Source organism: Ascaphus truei, chromosome 17 (assembly GCF_040206685.1).
Source record: "Ascaphus truei isolate aAscTru1 chromosome 17, aAscTru1.hap1, whole genome shotgun sequence".
Taxonomy (NCBI): Eukaryota; Metazoa; Chordata; class Amphibia; order Anura; family Ascaphidae; genus Ascaphus; species Ascaphus truei.
In genome coordinates this window covers 24,737,680-24,758,706 of record NC_134499.1, presented here as the reverse complement: position 1 = coordinate 24,758,706, position 21,027 = coordinate 24,737,680, and the positions used below count along the sequence as shown (strand labels likewise).

At 37.8% G+C, this 21,027-nt stretch overlaps 1 protein-coding gene across 17 annotated transcripts in view; it reads left to right on the top strand.

The window, feature by feature from the left end:
- The window catches only part of FOXP1 (forkhead box P1), a 501,565-nt gene that overhangs the window by 420,159 nt on the left and 60,379 nt on the right, over positions 1–21,027 (top strand). For 14 of the 17 annotated variants that reach the window (XM_075574323.1, XM_075574310.1, XM_075574311.1 and 11 more), the window contains 5 exons: positions 6,782–6,919; positions 8,335–8,424; positions 14,886–14,945; positions 15,132–15,179; positions 15,440–15,593. In XM_075574323.1, the coding sequence (XP_075430438.1) occupies positions 6,782–6,919; positions 8,335–8,424; positions 14,886–14,945; positions 15,132–15,179; positions 15,440–15,593 (490 nt within the window). The remainder of the gene's footprint in view (positions 1–6,781; positions 6,920–8,334; positions 8,425–14,885; positions 14,946–15,131; positions 15,180–15,439; positions 15,594–21,027) is intronic. The other 3 variants (XM_075574324.1, XM_075574315.1, XM_075574316.1) reach the window with 2 other exon arrangements.

Below are 21,027 nucleotides of genomic sequence, written 5' to 3'. Positions count from 1 at the left end.
ATGACAGATATTTGGTTACAAATACCTGGGTACAGGTGAAATAGAAGGGTGGAGGGATAAAATTAGGGGGGAGGGGGAATAGGATGAAGATGATTACATCTTATGGCATTTTTTTTGTTTTGTTTTTACACGCGTGTGTGTGTGTGTGTGTGTGTGTGTGTGTGTGTGTGTGTGTGTGTGTGTGTGTGTGTGTGTGTGTGTATTATACACACACACACACACACACACACACACACACACACACATAGTTGTATCAGCAACACAGACAATACTGCCTTCTAATTCTCCACAAGTGAACGCGGAACACTGGCATCGCAGGGGTTACGTTTTCTTTTCCAAACTGATGAAACATTTTGCGCTTTGAGCTTTGTTTATTTTACGTCCGTTCCATTAATATGTCTTAATCTATAACAAATGTTCTGTTATGCATTCAAAGTTATTGATTTCCCTCTAGTTTGGGAAAATAAATAGCAGCTTAGAGGAGGGGAATACACACAACACCTGCACAGCGAGATTGTGGGAAAGTCCTGACACCATCAGTTTCAATGTGTTATTGTTTGGTGAAAGACTTGGCTGCTTTGGAAGCAGTTTGTTTGTTTTATTAAGTGCAGACTTGGGTTACTGGAAACATGTTTTTTTTTTTTTGCCTAGCTCAGGCTCCAATTACATTTTTCTGCCCCTTTTTTTGCATTTATTAATATTTTCCTAGCAGAAGAATTTTTCTTCACAATATGCCTCGGCGTTAAACTTCTCTAGCTGGTAGTTTGGGAATGCGGAAAGCGGTGTCCTGTCGGTGTACCCCAGTCCTTAACCTTCTTAATACGTGCTCCAGTCATGCATACGATTTCCATTGATGACAAGTGCTGTAGGAGACCTGTATATAATGGATACTGAACAACAAATGCAGTTGTCCTTTATTATAAGCAGTAGGCTGGGACTAGAGATTTCTACGGTCATTGATTAGGTGAGAAATTGAGTCGCTCTCCTGGACAATGATTAGCGCTGTGCTTTTGCTTTTCAAGATCCATCGGGCCCTTAAATCTAAAACATCATTGTTCAAATAGCCAAGAATAGGGTAAACCAACAGCATCAGAAAGGTTGGCATCTGTGATTTCTCAAGGGCTTGTTATTTTGTACTTTCCCATTCTATTTGATGCCTTGACAAAACAAGATGACACGAGGGAGAATACATTACATTTGGATTTTCATCTAACCTGTTATGGTAGGGGGCAGTTTAATTTCTTTGACTTTTTTTTCCTCCAGAAGATGGCTATTTGTACAATGACTTTAATTGCCTGGCCACTTTATGCAAAGGTTTCCTTACTGGTTTCCCATTTGCCTTGATTTTGCTCGGCATTTGCGAATGTGTTTTGACCTTTAACACCTAGCGAGCTTGCTGGTTGGAGTGTCTTCATTAGGCGCAAATCAGTGAATGGCAAGATTGTCAAAGAAGCCACTGATGTTTTCTCATTAGAATCTAATTTGCACTCCTGTGCTTGGCTGTGATATATAGATGAAGGTGTCTGGCATAGGTGAGAACAGCGGCACATATTAAGCAAATACAAGTTTACCATTAATATTTTCAAAGTTGTGGAATACCAAAAGCCAAAATGAAACATTTAGTCACAAACTGAAGAAAAGTTAATTTCCTGGGTCGCCTGGGTAGCAGCCCTTTTGTGTAAAATCAGCTGGCTTTGATAAATTGATACTTACTAGAAGTGTTCCTGAGAGCTGTAGGGATATGGGTAACGAAAGTGTCACACACCGGCAGCCGCCTTGTACTGCTACAAACGGCACAGCGGGCTTGTGCCTATACAAAAATCATACCTTCCAATATTCGTTATTTTCAGCCCATATCAAAACTCTGGGGAGAGAAAAAAATCTATTTCAGTTTCCTCATTAATAATAATAAAAAAGAAACTGATGTTTTATGATTTGCTTGGGTAAAATGCATGGCTGGCCTGGTGTGGTATGTGTTTTAGCTTCTGTGAAATTTAAATAATACCAGTATTATTATAGAACCTAATAACCACCATTTCTCATTACCACCTATCTAATAAAATTTAAAAAAAAAAGCCAATATTATATTTATCTGGTGGGAAATAATAATTGCAAGCTTAAAAAAGGACTTAATTTGTAACCTGTTCGCTGCCGTAGGGGGTCAGCGAGATATTGGTTTCTAGCTACTTAAACAGCAGAGGGGTCAGAAGAATAATTAGAAATGTATTTTGTTAGTTGAGCCTTCCTCTGACAAATGTTAACAAGGTTTAATTACTGCAAACCTCCGTGTTTTGTAAGAATTAAATGGGTATTTATTGTAGCCGAAGCAATTAACCTGGCAGGTAGAAGTAAACCCTGTATGAATGCGAATTTGGAGATAACATCGCACGTGCCTGTCACTGATGAACTGTACAAGCGACAAATAGCCTAGCCAAACCTGATCATAAATGACTTCCAAACAATATCCAATCCTGTGTTTTTTTGTAAATCAGGATCATTTTATTTACATAAAAGAGGCTTTGTGAGAAGAAGGGGAAAAAAAATCAGAGAATGTGTTTTCTAGACAGTTTTAGAATTTACATTAATGAATCGCTCCTTGTGAGGGGGGGGGGGGGGAAGGCAAAACCCCATTATGAGATTGAAATAAATGAGAGAATCAGAATTGAGAAGCCTGCTACTGGTATCAGTCCTGGGTCCTCCATGCTCAAATGATTTTCCATCTGCATCTCTGATATAATTATAAACAATTTTGTCAGGTTTTGGCAGCACACAATGATCACTCATATTGTAATACAAATCCTTTAATTCCATTTTCCAGGGTGCAATTGACTGCTTGCACAGGAATAATTTGCCTTTTCTGTATGTTGTGTCCTTATTTGTTTCCCTGGACATGTTACCTCCATACCCCTCGGGCACTAGAAGGGGTTAATCATGAGTATTACAGTAAGTGTTTCATTTTTGTTTAGTGAGCAGGTAGTTAGTTAGGTTAAGACCTGGAATTTACTTGTATTGTCATTTAGTGAGATTTCTGCCGAATTGTCTAGGTTTTCCATGACAAGTTGGATACATAGTTCCTATGTGTCTTGTTAGGAGATTTCGTTTCTTCTCGTGCCTTTATTTTGCGTCTCCTGCTGTCTTCTCTTATTTCTCATGTTCATGGCTACACAAATATTGCATAGAATCTGAGCATGTTTGTGTAAATATGTACATGCACAGGGAAACGTACACAACCTGACTAGCAAACAAACTGACCAAACTCAAGGGATCTACTTTCAAAACAAAAAAAGACATTGGTTTGTTTTTCACCCATTTTCAGTACAGAAAAATTAAGGTTTTAATGATCTGTTATAAATAAAGTGCTCTACCCTCAACGAGATACTTTATAATGTATGTATTACTTATATTTATAAAATGTATATCCTTCTTAATTTTGCTTTACATGTGACAATAGCCTTGTAGAGGAGAGAGTTTTAAAGCAAGTTGTCCATATGATGGAATGTTTTTGTATTACCTGCTGGTAACACAGTAAAAGCAGTTCTGTTTTGGTCTAGATATGATATTCCTCTTTATTTTGCTCCCTTGCCACTGGATTTATATCTACCTGGGTGTCTATCAATTGCAGCATTATATATAAAATGCAAGAAATATGTTTTCTCGCAAAAATTGAAATAAATGGCAGCATTTAGTGTTTTTCTGTTTTGTATTTCATCATCGCTCTAATTTGTCTGCCAGCAGTTTAATTTGCATTGCAGATCCCTGAAGGCAAAAAAAAGAAAAAGAAAGAAAGAATGATTCATCCTGAATCATAAAACATATTCATTTTTATATACTTTAAATGTGGAGCTGTTTGCAGTTTTGAGATTAAATATGTGGTTCAGCATGTGTTTTATTGTCGAGCGAGGCAGAAGTCTGAAAAAGAGCCACCGTTCTGCTCAGAGCAGCTGCAAATTCCAATGCAAAACCTTAAGAAATCAATGCTTGTATCGAGAGTAATGTGGCGAATATTGCACAGTATCTAAAATAAAGTTTAGCTTTGACTGAGTACATTCAAAAAGGGACCTATAAATATTACAGAGCTGTAGTTAAGAACTTACATGACTGTTTTAAATACTATTGATTTAAACCACTAGCTAGATTTTATGAATCAAAGTGTAATTTCCAAGCCTTGACTATATTTCTTGCCACTAAAGCACTCTCTCTGGTGTGCCTTTAGCAGCTTTCCAGACATTCAACACAGGATTAAATGATAGTAGTTACAATGATCAATAGGTTAAGACCAGTACAATCACTCTTGCCGCTAATGACCTCGGTAGTAATGGCTAATAAAGTGTGGGCTGTAATAGCCTATTGCTTGTGCTGCATGCCCTTTGATTCGCAGCAATGCTAGGGACTAACTGCATGGAAAAAGTTGGACACTGAGTGTGAGAACGATCTGTAGGCCAGAAATCTTTTCAAAGATCAAGTCAGACTTTTCATCAGCGGGACCAGCCTGACTATGTTTGCAAATGTTACTATTTTTTGAGAATTCAGAGCATAAATTTGGGAAAAAATAATTACTCCTTTTCCCAGCTGATTTAAGGGGTACATCTCCATGTCGCTCACGTTGCTTAGTGGATATTTCGGTAGATAACATTAGATGTATATGTTCTTTATGCTGCTGGATCAGGGGTGGTCAACTCCAGTCCTCAAGGACCACCAACAGTTTAGGTTTTCAGGATATCCCTGCTTCAGGTGGCTCAATCAGTGGCTCAGGCTGAGCCACTGATTGAGCCACCGGTGCTGAAAACCTAAACTGTTGGTGACCCTTGAGGACTGGAGTTGCACACCTATGAGCTAGGTGGTGGTGGATTCACTTTGACCATCTTGATGGAATTAAACCTGCATGTAATAGCCTTGCTTTACTTAACTATTATGCCTCTGCCTTGTACAAAGCGGAATGAGTGCCCCATTGCGCAGGCGTGCACATTTTGTAGTCTTTTGAGGCATTTGGACATTTCTAATGCAAGATACGTCTATTCTCTTTGAGTTTATGGCACCATTTGTCAACCGTGGGGTTCCCACCATCAACTACTTAGCTGCACGTTTCCTCTTGCAAATCTACCAGATCTATATTTGTATTGAATATAGTCCAAGGTTTATAGAAAAAAAAAAAAACATAATTAAAGGTATGTTTCCACTGTTTGTTTAATCAAATTGGAGTAAATGGCGGTGTAGAGACCTCAAGGAAAAGTAAACTTCTATTGTGATATAATTATTTCAGCATTAAAGAAGATGAGTGATGCTGTCTAGCAAATTGTGTTTATTGAATAGCTTGTTATATTTTGAAAGCAATGCAGAACGGAATAGACCGAATTAATGGGATTATACGTCTCTGCTTTTGATGACAGAGCTCTCTGAGGATTTGCCATAGTGCCAGTTTGTTGATATTCCCGTATCAAACAACTACATGGGTTGTTGAGACATTGCAAGAGGGACATTCCATTGAATTGCAGCCAATGGTGAAGCCTCATTTGAGAGCAGCGGAGGTCCACAAGTCTACTGTATGGACACAAGACGATATTCCGATCTCGGAGGTCGGGTCAACATGTTCTAGCTGTGCGCCAATTCCATTATAAAAAAAAATCTTGTTTAAACATTCACTATGGGGGGAACAAAATAGATATATATATATATATATATATATATATACACAACAATGCAGGAGAATGTTTCGTTATGATGTATCTGACCTTCAGGAACCATTTTTAGTTAATCAAAATTAGTGATGCTGAGAAATCAGGACATCAGTGCATAATGACTGTGAAATTAGGAATGAGAGTTCGCTATGCAAATGACAGGACAAATCATGTGAAAAAGTCAAGATAAACTGCATATTAAGGCATTATGTTACATAAAATTAATGCTGCATTTCTGCGTTTTGCTTACCAGCCCTTTAAAAGCTCCCGATTTGATTTTCTTTCTAGTTGCCTTTTGATTGATTTTTATTTTATTTTAAAGCATGCACAGATATAAGAGAGAGTTGTCTTGTTTTCACCCCCTATGTCAAAAATGTTCCTCATAGATGAAGAATGTTTAGAAAATACAGTATTTGTATATATTCCCCCTTCCCCCACCCCCCCAATTTCAGGAGTATTTCATTTTCCTTTCCCTCTGCTAGTACTGACAAAATGACTTTTGTGCACTTGCAAATTAAACACAAGTGCAGTGATTATTTTGAATAGCTAAATTATATTCTAGAAAGCTTGCAGAATGTGTAGCATTGTCATTAGGTATCCGCTTGAATACAATTTGTGTAACCTTGGCCAAGACAGCCTGTCATTTTAATGTCAGTGTTTTTATCTGAACAAGACATCATCCTTTCAGATACAGTGTATAGGTTCCTTACAGAGATCCCCGTGCAGAAATGTGGTAACAGTTGCAAATATGAAATGCTATCAAGTTCATCACCGTAGCTGTTTGTCACGGAAATGTCATGGACAGCAGCTTTCATGGCATCTCGCACAATCCGAAAGAATTGAAAACATCTGTAAACTAGGTGACGGTAGAACGTGCACCGCAGCGCAGACACGCTGGATGTATAGATTAATTTCTTTTTTTTAAACCGTTGTACCTCCATATTTTAGGATTGATTATGGAGTGATGTATAATGATCTGTCTGCACTCACACAGACGTTGCTGGATTGTGAAATGCTTCTGCTGTAGTCGAGGTGTGAGATTGCATAGTCGAGGTGTAATATTGCTGGAGAACTTCCATTAAATACTGGATTCATGTCTCTTTCAGGTCCCAGTGTCAGTGGCTATGATGACACCCCAAGTTATCACTCCCCAGCAAATGCAACAAATCCTCCAGCAGCAAGTGCTTACACCCCAACAACTTCAGGTCCTGCTTCAGCAGCAGCAGGCACTCATGCTTCAACAGGTAATTCTATTGTGTTTACACAGCCATTGTACATTGTAGAGAAACCAGGTTTCCAACTCACGGGATAGCTGTGGAACCCTACGCCTAGACCAGAGATGGCCAACTCCAGTCCTCAAGGGCCACTAATAGGTCAATTAAAGATATCCCTGCTTCAGCACTGATTGAGCCACCTGTGCTGAAGTAGGGATATCTTGAAAACCTGACCTGTTAGTGGCCCTTGAGGACTGGAGTTGGCCATCTCCAGCCTAGACACTTTAAGCAACTGGTGTGTTTCTACCGAAATGCCAAAGTATACGAATGCTGTGGGTGAAACCACTTGCAAATATCATTGCTGGCTCAATTATTTACTTCAAAAACAGACATTTGTATAGATTGCTTTGTATTTATTTATCTCTCCATTTTTGTAACCTGACTATAACTTGCAGGCCACGAAACTGATGTAAATGAATGATTGAAGAGCTTATTGAGGTGCCTGCCATTGTGAGGCTTCATTTTGCCCCCTTTGCAATACACAGCAGGTCTCTAAAGCCCTCCGCTGATTAGTAAATAAGAAGATTTGACCTCTCATCACTTAATTCAAATAGTTCATGTTGGTATCACATATATGCAATACCAGGCAGCGTATGTTGGCGCGTCACAAATCAGGGAAGATAATAATACACACATGATACCCTTTATGATCTGCCGATGACAGAAAACGTGGTGGAGATCTGGTGAGTGGTTCGCTATAGCACGTCTCTATATTTTTCTGTCTGGGGAGGTCATGTTATTAGGGGTGGGTGGTGGTGCTGAGCTGCTGTAATTACAGGATCACCCTCTATTGATATTCGTAAATACTGTAATATGTAGCATTTTATTGTTGCATGTTCATTTCTAGTGAGCGTTCTCCAGACGCACGCACAATTGTAAATTGGTATGAATGGTATATGCTAGCAGAGTATATATATATTGATGCCTACTGTAGCTTAACTATCATGTCTAATCCCCACAGGGTTTAATGAAATTGAGTGGATAAAGACATCGCCTTACAGTGAACAGCACTAAATGTATCTGAACACTAAAGGGGGATGCATGTGTGTTACAAGAGAGATTTACCATGCTTCCCCGATCAAGGACACTTTGTCTATGTTGTTACAAACAAAGGTCATCCCTTGCTTTATTTTAATTAGTTTGTGCAGAAAATTGCGTTTTCTATCAGTACATTCTGCAGATTACTTTTCAAACGACAATGCGAAGAATAGACTGGGTACACTGAATTCAAGTTTCAAACGAGAGGGCAGATAAGAGGATGCTATGTTTTTCACACCGCACTGTGTATTATTACACTAGATGGGGCAGAATTCTGTGCATCCAAACGGGACAGAAGTGGCTCTCTGTACATTGTCGTCTCTCACAGTTGTTCCTCTTCTTCACAGCAGCAGCTTCAAGAGTTCTATAAGAAACAACAAGAACAGCTGCAGCTTCAGCTTTTACAGCAACAACATGCAGGAAAACAGCCTAAAGAGGTACAGAAACCCCCTCTAATGTTCCTCCCTTTAAACTCGGAGCCCATTAATGCATGTAGCCATTGACTAACAATCCCAGGCCGGCCGGCTTCGATCCCGGTTGCATATGTCTCCTGCACTCGAGAGATTATAGTGCGTCTGCATCTACAACAGTGGTTGAGCAACCCCAGTCCTCAACGGCCACCAAGAGGTGAGGGGTACAGGGTATCCCTGCTCTAGTACAAGTGGCTCATTCTCGGTCTCCGACTGAGGGACTGATTGAGCCACCTGTGCTGAAGCAAGGATATACTGGAAACCTGACCTGTTGGTGGCCATCAAAGACTGGAGTTGCCCAAGCACTGTTGTAGACGCAGACGCACTATAATCTCTCGAGTGATGGTCTCTGTTAGAACACTCAAATCATTTTTTCTATCTTTTTGTTTAGTTTTTGCCGTACAAGTAAAGAGCTTGTAGGTGTTAAGCAGCAAAATGATTATTTGTTTTGTTGTTGTTTGTTTACAACAGTTTTTTTTTATTTGTTTTTTTCACCCCCCAGTTATAATCAGAGTGGGGAGGAGGGGGCTACAGAACAAAGAAGAAGGGTTGGGTTGGGAACAAACAAAAACAACCAGCATAATTAAATTGACAATACATTACAGAAATAATAATAACAATAGAAATGATATTTAACAATAATAGTAATAGACAATAAATGATTATCTCTTGCCGGGCAGAGGCATGTGCTAATTCTCCAAACCTATACAACAAAAGCAACTATGTCTGCAGTGTTCCAGCATAAATAAGAAAGGCAGGGTCACCGCAGAGAGCATCAAATCTTGTTGCCGGGTCATACAACAAAGTGTATATTTTGTTTAATCAACTTCTGTGGATTGCTTCTTTTAAGGGGTTTATGTTAAACAATGACCATCAACGTCGTGTGTTTTGTATTTCTAGATGTTTTATTCCCTCAGCTGTCCTTGTATTTGTAACATGAACCCAATTGCTTTATTGTGCAGCACATAGATGATATTTTTGTCATGAGCTAAAAAAATGACCATGTGTTTTTCTGATGTAGAAAACACTGTTGTGTTGTATCAGTAAAAACCAGGATGGCTACTAAGCAAAACCTGTAAGTGGGAGGTTGGTATATTGAGGCACATGCATTATGGTTTTCCCATCCTTTTTCATTATTAGAAATACTTCAGTCCTGTAGAAAAGGGAACAGATTAAAAAGTGTCTAAAATGTAAATCTAAAGGGCTAACAGTAATTAAAATGGAAATGGCATAGGGAGGGAATGCATGTAATTGTGAGATATCACTGTGCAGAATGCTCTCAGCTTTGTTTTGCTGGCTGTTTTTCTAATTCAGTAGGGCTTACTCATCAGTGGCAATTCAATGTGTGTTAATGACTCTGGGATGCAGGCATCACTCTGGACAAAGAAATGATTATTGTGCGGTCAAAAGAAGTTCAAAGACAAGAAGGGAATTTCGGTTTTCTCCTTAGAGATCCACATTCAAGAGCATATAAATTAAGCCAAATGTTAAAAACCACAGTCTGAAAGCTGACTTCAAAGTCACAACTCTCTAATTAATGAACTGCGAGCTTCAGTTTGGACAAGTCTTGGTTTGATGCGCTCATAAATCAACATGACAGTTCTGTTTCCCAGTCTCAGACAGTGCTTGTCATTGAGTCACATCAGATGTAAACACAGCAGAAAAAAGCAGGAATAGGAAGGAGGGTGCAATTGATCAACAGAATTGGTAAAAACCAACTTTTGAAGCGCATTATGCATGATCACAGGAAATGGCTGTAACCTCAAGAGGCTTTCTCCTTCTGCTGTTGCTTTTTTGAATCAGATTTCTAGCAGCCTTCAAAAGGGAGAATAAGAATGATGGCGCGTCTCCCCTGCGGCTGCCAGGCAATAACCCCCTGTTGTTATTTTGTGCTTCTTTCTTTTCAAAGGCATCAACATTTTTAGGTTTTTTTTTTCTTCTTTTCTTTTTTTAAAGATCTTTAACTCTATATTTGAAGCCCCCCACAATAAAGGGCTTCCTCTCATTCTTATCAGTTACTAGGGATTGTCGTGTGTGCTTTCTCTTGCCACTTCTTATTAACCTCTTATTTGGTCTATTAGACATAGTTTTTAATGCAAGCCTACATGCTGAGAGACACAGGAAAGTTCAGATGAGCTCAGAGGGCAGATGAAACAAGCTCAAGGAGAATGTTGCCCAGCAGAGCTAACAATACAGTGTATCTCTTCTAAATAGCAGCTCTTCATACATTTAGAGTACTCCTTTGCCTTGTGCCTGTATTATTTGTACAGGTAAACCATGGCGCTTTGGGCGAGCCGTACATTGAATACACGAGGTGCACAATACAGGCAACAAACTAAATGTGCATTTTGGCTGAAATACACAGGAAAAGGACCCCTCCCAGTAGCAACACATTTATTCCCCCGGGGAGCACGGTACTAACCTTTTTATTGTGTTTCCTTTTCAGATGACTCAATGTTAAAATAACCTCTGGTGTCATGTTTTTCATGTTAAATCTAGTCTAATTTCATGTAACTGTAAGCAGTCACTTGACTGGACGCACTTTCAGTAAATAAGCTCCTCCCATTGGGAAGAGAGAACATCCTTAAGGAATAAGTTATATGCTGCTCTTGTACCGTTGCAGAGCTTTGCAAGTCCCTCCAGCATCCAAATGGGTATTTAGCCTGCAAGACCCTTCATTCTCCACCCTGGCTGGAAACATTTCTGTAGTTTGGCAACAGTTGCAATCATCTTGCAGTTTAGTGGAGGAGTTGTGTTATTGCGGTTATTACTAGACCTTTTTACTCCTATTTCATTGGCTACTGTAAATAAAGACTTAGACCAATATAATGTTATAGATTATAAAAAAATAATTTTGTTTGTTGATTACTTGAAGAAATTGTTGAACATAAAAGTTAAGAAGTGAAATGTAAATGCCACACTGTTGACCTCCCAAGTGCTCATTACAACATTATAATAACTTTATTTCATATAGTGCTTTTCTCCCACTGCGTCACAATTACAGTATAGTGCACAGTACGCAGCACACAGAATTGTTACAGGCACAGTCCCTGCCCAGATGAGCTTACAACCTATGTTTTTGGTGCCTGAGGCACAGGGAGATAAAGTGACGTGCCCAAGGTCACAAGGAGCTGACACCGGGATCTGAACCAGGCTCCTCTGCTTCAAACTCGGTGTCATTGTTTGCAGTCCGTTTCTTTACTCACTAAGCCTCTCCTTCCTGTGCTTATGATGCTTACATCATTGCCAATGCACTTTAGAGCAGGGTAGCACACTCTTTTTCTCCTGCGCCCTTAAGAGTTCAATTTTAAAATTAAAAAAAGTAGTATTATGTAATACTACATAACTGATTTAAAAAAAAAAAACAAAACATACATGTAGGATATTGCTTGGTTTGCACCTTTTAAAAGGGCTGCTTGTCCTCCAGCAATTATGACAGTTTATGTTAGGCAGTAGGGAGTAACCCAAGAAAGGAAAACAGACCTTTGACAAGCGCTTAAGGGAGGGGACCAAAAATGCAAGTTTTATCAGGATATTTCAGCATTTTAACACTGGCTACTGACCTGACAACAGAGCAGAGCTGAGACCTTTTTTGTAAGCATTCAATTGTGAGAAGTAAACAAACTGACTTGTATCCTGTGTTTGGTAACTGGGTGGGGAGCACAGTTTGGCAACATATATTGCTTTTAAATTCTTTCATGGACAATGGGTCCTGTATGCTTTTATATCCTGGCTTTTTTTTAAATCTAGAAAGCTGGTATTAACTTTAGTAGAGATACCAAAGAATACAATAAAACCCGTTTTTTTTTTTTTTTTTAAAGTCTTTTTGTAAATGTTCTTTTACAGAAATATGGAAAACATTCAACAAAGAAAGCAGCACATTTGAACAACAGTTTATCAGTACTGAGATGTTAAAGTGTAAATAAAATAACTAAATGTATTCTTTTTCATTAATATGACAATTTGCATGTATTATCTTGGCAGAGGGAGTTGTAATTATGCAAATACAAAGAACTCGTGTTGTGCTGTGTATTCAGGAACAGCCTTTTATCCATGCAAGTATATTTAGGAGTTTGAAGTCTCTCTAGAATCTGCAGTTTGTATATCAGGCTCCATAGGTGGGCAGACTCCCTATCCGCTCCTCAAAATAAACATTGCAAAGGTAATATTTTCTTTATATAGCGTCAACAGTGTATGCGCACGAGCTGTAAAAAATGACAACCTAAGGTAAAGGGAGACCCTGTCCTGATAAGCTTACAATGTAAGATGTATCGTGTAGCGTTAGTGTGTCAATGTTGGACGCTTTAGATTATATGGGGAATAAATATACAAGGCAGTTAGAGGAGTCAAAGGAGGTCTTCGTTCAAGGGCGGCCAACTCCAGTCCTCAAGGGCCACCAACAGGCCAGGTATAAGGGATATCACTGCTTCAGCACAGGTGGCTCAGTCATTGTGGCTGAAGTAGGGCTATCCTTAAAACCTGACCTGTTTGTTGGTGTCCCTTGAGGACTGGAGTTGGCCGCCCCTGTCTTAGTTGGACATACCTGGGAACCTGTGTTTACATTTATATATTTCTCATGTAATTTCCGTTACGTTTCTTTAATCGTTTAAACAACCACGGGGATGGCCAGGATTCTCTAACACACGTGCACTTCACGCACATCCTAAAAGTGAGAAGACTGAAGCTTCTTTGTGTTAGTACAGTTTGGAGGTAACTCTTTTGGATAGCCTAGTACAGTCATAATGTCACCTCAATGTATTTCTCTGGGTCATTTTATAAAGTTGCATTCATATGTCAACCACCAATGCTTTGAGGAGCTTTTGCCATTCAAATTAGTAGACTTCTTTTCATTTGAGGCTTTTCCAGTAGAAATTAAACATTTTGTTAAATATGGTACATATGTATAACTTAAAGCCCCTCCAGAAGCCTATATGAGTTTAACATGTATCGTGTTAGTATCTTGTACTATGCTCATGTCAACTAACTACACTGGGCTCTGGGGAGAGCTCCATTTTAATCTCCTGTGCATTTAACATTTCAAACCCTTATATCTCTTCAATGGAGCATCAGAATAATAATAAAATTTTTTTTAAAAAACCACTGGAAAGGTCTAAAAGAGATATTGTAAATAAATGCAGAAAAATGGTGATCAGCTTGTACTGCGATTTTAACATGAAGTCAAAGCAAGAAAAAAAAAGGCAGTATGTGTTGAATGTGATTTTCAAACAGTTAATCTTTCTATAGCAGTCATTAATAAAGTGGATAGGATCCCCACCTTGATATAATTCCCAGCAGATAGGGGATATTAGATAATTTCCTCCTATTTATTGTACAACTGCACTGCATTATCTCTGCATCTCTCAGATAATTACGGAGGAAATATACATAAATTTTTTTTTGGCCAGCACAATGAGGAGCTTTATACTGATGGGATGTGTTGATGTTGCAGGCAACAAGCGGGGTTTTTTTTTTGTCCTCCCATTGTATGATAAGTATCTTTTTTTTTAAAAAGTTATTTATCAAGTGCAAAGCTTTGCCTGGTTTGCAGAGAACAAAGAAATCAGAGGAGAATTCTGAACCTAGAAAGGCTGTGGTTACTTCAGTGAGTGTAAAGCCTAGAGTGGTATACATTAAGCCCTACCGTTCAAGTAAGATGTTGTTTGCTAAATTATGAATGTGTGTAATTAAAATCTAGTCGCTGTTTCTATGAAAGATTTACAATGTTATTTCATCGTTTGTCATGGCTAATTAACAATATTAGATGAAGTTTTTCTTCTTCAAAGGTCTGATTCTTTTTTTCTCATTTATTTATGTCAGAAGTGATAAACAGAGCACTTAAAAGCTTCTGGGGGCGCCGTAGTGAGAAAAGCAACATGTTCACTTAACACCTCCAAGGTTCATGGGCTAATCCCGGAGGAGAAAGGCAACTGTATCTCCCCTACACTGGCTATAATGAAAGATTATGCAGACTATTAAGAAAGTGCCAAATGTATGATATTTGTTGACTGAAATGTAGTTTTAGGAGGAGAATAAACGAAGGTCAGAACATCAGCTCAATGTTGTATTACCCGAATCATTAATGTTTGGATGCAGAGAGGAAAAAAACCTTCAAGCCCTGTTCTTTTTTTATTTTATTTTTTTATTTCATTGATTGTGCGAGGTCCGACATTGCTGTTCTGTTCTATTAATAATCGCTGCTGTCACTTATTACATTTTTTTTTGTAAAGTATATTCAGAACGCATGTGTGTGCAAATAACCCATTGAGTGCTGACAGTGCCTGCAATCGCACGGCGGAGGCAAATATTTGTAGGTCCTTCCTGGACAGGAGGAGCTTGATTTTTAAAATGTGCGATCACCTTTTTATACATGACACAAAACAGGTGGCATACGTACCAAGAAATCAAACACAATCATTTATTTATTACAGGACATACAACTGCCGATGTTTCGCTCTTGCAGTTGGACAGCGCTCAGGAAGTTGTCAGTGGTATGTTCTGTAATAAATAATTATTTGTTTGACTTGTGCTGGCAATTTTGTATTGTATGATTTCTAGTGGGGAAATCCGACCCTGGGGTTTGTTACCGGACTCTGCTGTTCCGTTTGATTATTCAAGTTGAATACTTTCTCTAAATGTATCCCTTTTCAATATCTTTTTTTTTTTTTTTTTTTTAGATATTACCACAACACCAAGAACTGCAAACTACTGGCTTTTACTCAAAGGTGCAGTTCTACTTACCCAGTCCAAAGATGTTTTTTCTTTTTCTTTCTTTGTGATGTTTTTATTACACGTAAACATTATTCATACCTGTAGACGTACATGAGTTTTTAAGGCCCCAGAACATTATGATTTATACAAGACTATTACATAGATAAACATTGCAACATATAGAATGGAGAGTCTACCATTGATTTGAGAGTCTTTACACCAACAGGGGAGACAGCGGAACTGATGTTTAATTCTGTGCTTCTTTTAATAACAGCAACAGCAAGTGGCTACCCAGCAGTTGGCTTTTCAACAGCAACTTCTACAGATGCAGCAACTGCAGCAGCAACACCTCCTGACTTTACAACGTCAAGGCCTCCTGTCCATCCAGCCAGGACAACCCACCCTTCCACTGCAGACTCTCGCGCAAGGTATGTAGGTAATATGTGCAATATAATTACTAAAGGGATTTAATTGCATTGCCACCAAAGGACAACAGACAGGTGGCTTGCTTTGTTGTCTTTGAAGTGGGAGGAGCCGTTATGAAACTCGGTCAACTCTTGGTGAAGTTTGACTAGTAATAACTTGTATGTACAGCTGTTTGTGCCCTGTGAATTCTGTATAAAAATACATTATTCTGTCAATGGATAAAAAATATCAATGATTTTCTGGGACGACATGGGGCTCCAGTTCTGTACATAATCCTGCGTCTAATGTTAAGGGCCTTCTGTGCTACCATTTTTCTCTTGGAATAACTGGGAGAGGGCTATCTTAAAATTACTATGTAGTTGTGTTGTTGAGCTCTTGTCTGCTGGACAGTGAGCTAAATGTGCTTTATATACAAAGCGACATAGCTACGTTCGCTTATAAGCCATGGTTAGATCATTGTACTGGCAGAGGGGAAGCGTTAATGCATTCCTAATGGTGGTGTGCTATCAATTAATGTGTTACAATGTGAAATGTGTTCTGAACAAAATACCTAGTGCTTAATTTAGGAGTCAAGACATGTATTGATTTGCTTTCTGGTGTGATGTATTCATAGATGTCTTTAGTAAGGATAGACACTTTTTAATGATGTCATAGTCTTCAAATTTTTGGGTTTGGTTGTAATGGAAGTCTGGTTTTGAAATTGGAAAAGCGCATAAAAAAAAGTCTAACTGTTGAGCACAAGTTTTTCGTTCACGAACCCAAAAGTGTTCCCAGTTTATTAAAGAAATTAAACAAAAATAAATCCAAGAATGAAACTTTCTCAAGATTTGTTTTTAGTGTATTTTGCTTGGAATCCGAAATATGTTTCCAAAGTTCGACTTGGATTTCATAACGAACGTAGGAGGTTATTAATCCCAGAACGGGTGTTAACTCCCATTCAAGTCAATGGGTGTTAACGCTGGTTCAGGTGCGTTCACTTGTAACGCCGCTTAATGAATCTGCCGGTTAGAAATTTGCCGTTCCGATATTGAACTTGCAAACCTTCTTAGTCTTCAGTATTTGAAATAAACGCATCAAGACGTCCTTTAAGATAAAAACCTAATTTATGTATATGCTTGTAATAAATGTGATAATGGTTCCTTGAGGTATATTGATTTCAGTTAAAATGGAAATATGAATGGCATGGGGCTGCCAACAGCAGGATAACTCTTGACCATGTTTAAAACTCTCAAGCAAGAGGTTTTATGATTTACTTTACTGAATGTAAAACACAGAAAAAGAAGACTACGTTTTCAGAGATGAGAATATAGTAAACGCCGGTTTTGTTATAATAGAATTAGTATTGTAAATGCCACAGGCCCAGTTACGGCTGCATTCACTTGTAAATGTGTGGGTTGAGTTCCCTATGGCTGAACAAGGGTTTAGAGATAAGTTAAAGCAGCAAGAACCCTAAGTTAAATATATATATATATATATATACAGAATGGGAACAGGAGGCCTCCCCGGAGCTGAACTGCACTATTTTCAGCTCTGATGATCCCACGGCTCCTGAGATACTTACTGGGGAAGTTCTGGTATTACTTCCTGGCTTTTAAAAGGGATTTAAATGGCCGTCCAATAGTAATCCGCTACCGATGAATGTGCTGCTTCCTGTTTGCATGAGCTTTGGCAGCCATTTTTCCCCGATGGAGTAAAATGTAATCCTAGAAACTTCACTGTGAAGTATCTCCGGTACCTGGAGCCGAAAATAGTGCGGTTTAGTTCGGGGTGATCCTGCAGGTCCCATCATGTAATTAAATAAAATAAGCGTAAAACAAAAAAGTACAGAGGGGGGGGGGGGGTGATTTGTCATTTTTGATCATATTTAAAAAATATATAGATTTTATAAAGTTTTCCAGCAATCGTAAAAATAAAACAATGTCATGGTTATCCCCCTGATAAATGAGGGGCAGTGAACTTGAAAATTCAGACATTTTTTAGCCAGTGAGGGTGACTTCAAAACTGATATCATTATGAGCTTTAAATCAACTTTATGCTTGTTTGAACATGGTCACCTGGGTATGGAGGTACAAGGACAAAAAAAGGTTGAGCAATTGTGTTTATCTTCCAGCCGGTGATATCTAGGGTTGTGAAATTGAGTTCCCGTGAACAGTAATCTGTCATCTGTCCCCATTACATACATTTTTTAAACCTAAGACTGCATTTTCCTTCTTAATGAAGAGAACTTAACTGTCCTGAAAACACAACGGAGAGCAAGTTGGTGACTAATATTTAATAAAATGTCAAAAAATGTCTTTGGTTTTAAGAGTCATGTATCTGTGAGAAAAACACCCAAGGGAAGTGAACGTTCTTCTTGTAAATTCTGAGCAATGATTAACACTTTTGGTTACAAATATACAAGATATATTTACGGTTATCTGTGTTATTTTGTCTTTGGGTTTTTACTGAAAACTCAAACATTAAAAACATCTCAAAAACGAATAGACAATACCGTTCTAAGCTTGGCTAACATGGTACAGATACCGCTACATATACATATACATATTTGTGTGTGTGTGTGTGTGTGTGTGTGTGTGTGTGTGTGTGTGTATACACACACACACACACACACACACACACACACACACACACACACACACACACACACACACACACACACACACGTGTGTATATATATATAGATATATATATATATATATATCTATATATATATACACACACACGTGTGTGTGTGTATATGTATGCAGACACAGTATATGTATGTATTTACTATGTATTGTGTGTGTGTGCATGTGTAAAATATATACACACATACACCTTGTGTGTAATGTATTATATATTGTATTTTCCAGGTTCCATTAAATTGAGTAAGAAATCATGTAATAAGAGTCACCAAAGAGGTTTTACTTTATTTCCTTGATACTTCAAGTTTATGCCTCATCATTTTTCGCTCCACAGTGAAAAATACACATACAGTGCTAAAAGGGATCTGCAGCACTTTGCACTGTAGGCAGTGAACGAGTTAAAGGTATAGCATCAAACGCAGTACGAAAACGTGTTATATGCTTTCGCTGAAATTACGACCCGGAAGCTTCACTAATCTCCTCGGTATCAGCTCCCAATGGATGGAGATGAGGAACCAGAGTGTCTGAATTTACTGCCTGCACATTAATTTGCGAATTAATTAATTAGCTGATGAATTTTAGGGGCTTTGTGCCTGAAACACTTGAGACACATTACCAGGATGGAAGGAATATTACAATTTCTTATTGCCAAGGAGTGCTTTTCTAATTAATAGATGTATTTCCTTAAATACCATTGCAAAATAGGCTTAAGATGTTCAATCTTTTCCAATACAAACATACACGGGCTCTCTAGAAATGCGTTCGCATCAGAGGACAATTTGATTCACTATTGTTTTAATGAAGAATCTGGAGAGTAAGGGTCAGCGGTATTCAGAGGTAATTGTTAATGTGTAGCTAGTCCTGTCAAATGTGTTGGCTAAAAATATATCCTACACTGTCACTTTGCAAGATTCTGCAAAACAGGACACAGGGCTGTGCTGTAACCTTTCTCTTTGTTTAATTTGTCTCATGGGTTTAATTTCAGAGGACAAGTAATAATTGAATATGTCTAATAGCTAAATGCTCATTTGGTATCAAATCTATCAAAATATAATTGGCATTTTTTTTTTTTTTTTGTAAAGAAAAAGTCGAATTGGCTCCAGAGCCAAATGATATGTTTCAAGAAAATTGTATCACTTAATGTATTAAAACAGGTTCCTGATACATGAACTAATTGCTAAGAATGTATTAAGAATTTTAGTGAAGCACCATTTCCAAGGACCTACTGTTTTTGTTAATTCAGCTCTCCCAAAGGCGGGGAAGGTTATTGGTCTGTCGTGCAATAATTTACCTCCTCTTTGATATGCAAACTATCCACGGTGAATATAAAAAAAATCCTATCAGCCTCATTTCACAGTTCTTAACCACTTAGATTCTCTTGAGTCTATTGCCTCATTAGACCAGGGCTCTCCACAGCCAGCATAATTAAAATCTTTTAACAGTTTAGCAAAGTAAAGATGTTTGGCTGATCACGTTGAGATGATTATCTATCCATTGTATTCTAAATGGAAAAAAAAAAAATTAAATTTAAACCTGAGCATTTTTTATTATGTGTTTCGAATCAATAAACTCTTTGCTGCTTTCTTTATTTTTAATTTAGTACCTTTAAAGGAGTCATATTTTTTAATCCTTTTAAAATCTTTAGCAATTGCAAAAAGAAGCCATTATGATTAATAAGCAATTGAAGGTTCTCATCATTATCGTGTATGTGTATATATATATATATATATATATATATATATATATATATATATATATATATATATATATATATATATATATATATATATATATTTATATATATATATATATATATATAAATAAAATATGGCTATTTAAATGTAAAACATAACTATTTGTAATTTATTATACCAATCTGTTCTATTTGCTCCTGCCCCCACACACAATTAATAGTTTGTTTGGGTTGATATATTTATGTATAACATAATTCCAGAAAGATCCCTCTCCGTCAGGTTTCTCTGGGCGGGTGAATTTGAACAGGGAGAAATTCCAAGATTGGCTGATCAGTCCTTTCATGTGTTGCTATTATGTGACAAATTGAGTTTTAGACCATTCTCTAGATACAGGAAACATTGCAAAGTGCCTGATATTTTCTAAACATCAAACCGGGTTTAAACTGCAGTCATCCGTTTCTAGGTGCTAGAATTTAGCACCCCAGTATATTTAAATAAAACCTTATTTCATCGTTAGTGAGACAAACATGAACTGCTGCTACAATACGTTTGTGTTCCGTTTGGATACAGAAGTGATCATAACACATCAGAGAGATGAAGACATCCCTAAATGCAGTGCTAGTTTCCAATGTTGATGTCCTTACCATGGCTGTCCATTTCAATATCACAAAAGGGGGGGGGGGGGGAAACATCTCTCTTCCTCCCAAAAGCTGGTTCTATGTTTTCATCTTACTTGGCTGGCTCATTAGCATTGATCTGAGCACTGACAGTAATAATAGGGTTACTTTTAGAGAAAGTTATGTATTTTTTCAGCAGACACATCCATCAATTAAAGCGAGCAGTCGTAGAAACCAAAATTAATGAGAAAGATAGGTGTGTTAATGAAATAATCATAGCATAATCAATTTGACTGTTAAAATGTGAAAAGCATTTCAGGAAGACAATATGAATTCATAATTTATGTCTGCAAGTGATTAATAAAAAAAAATGTATTTCATAACAAAGCTATTTGTCTTCATTTAAAATGTGAGAACAAAAAAAGGTGTCGCTTATTATGGTGAGTGTTGTCATAATACTCCACTTTAACAATTCTATTCAAAGAAATAAGCATTAGGAAG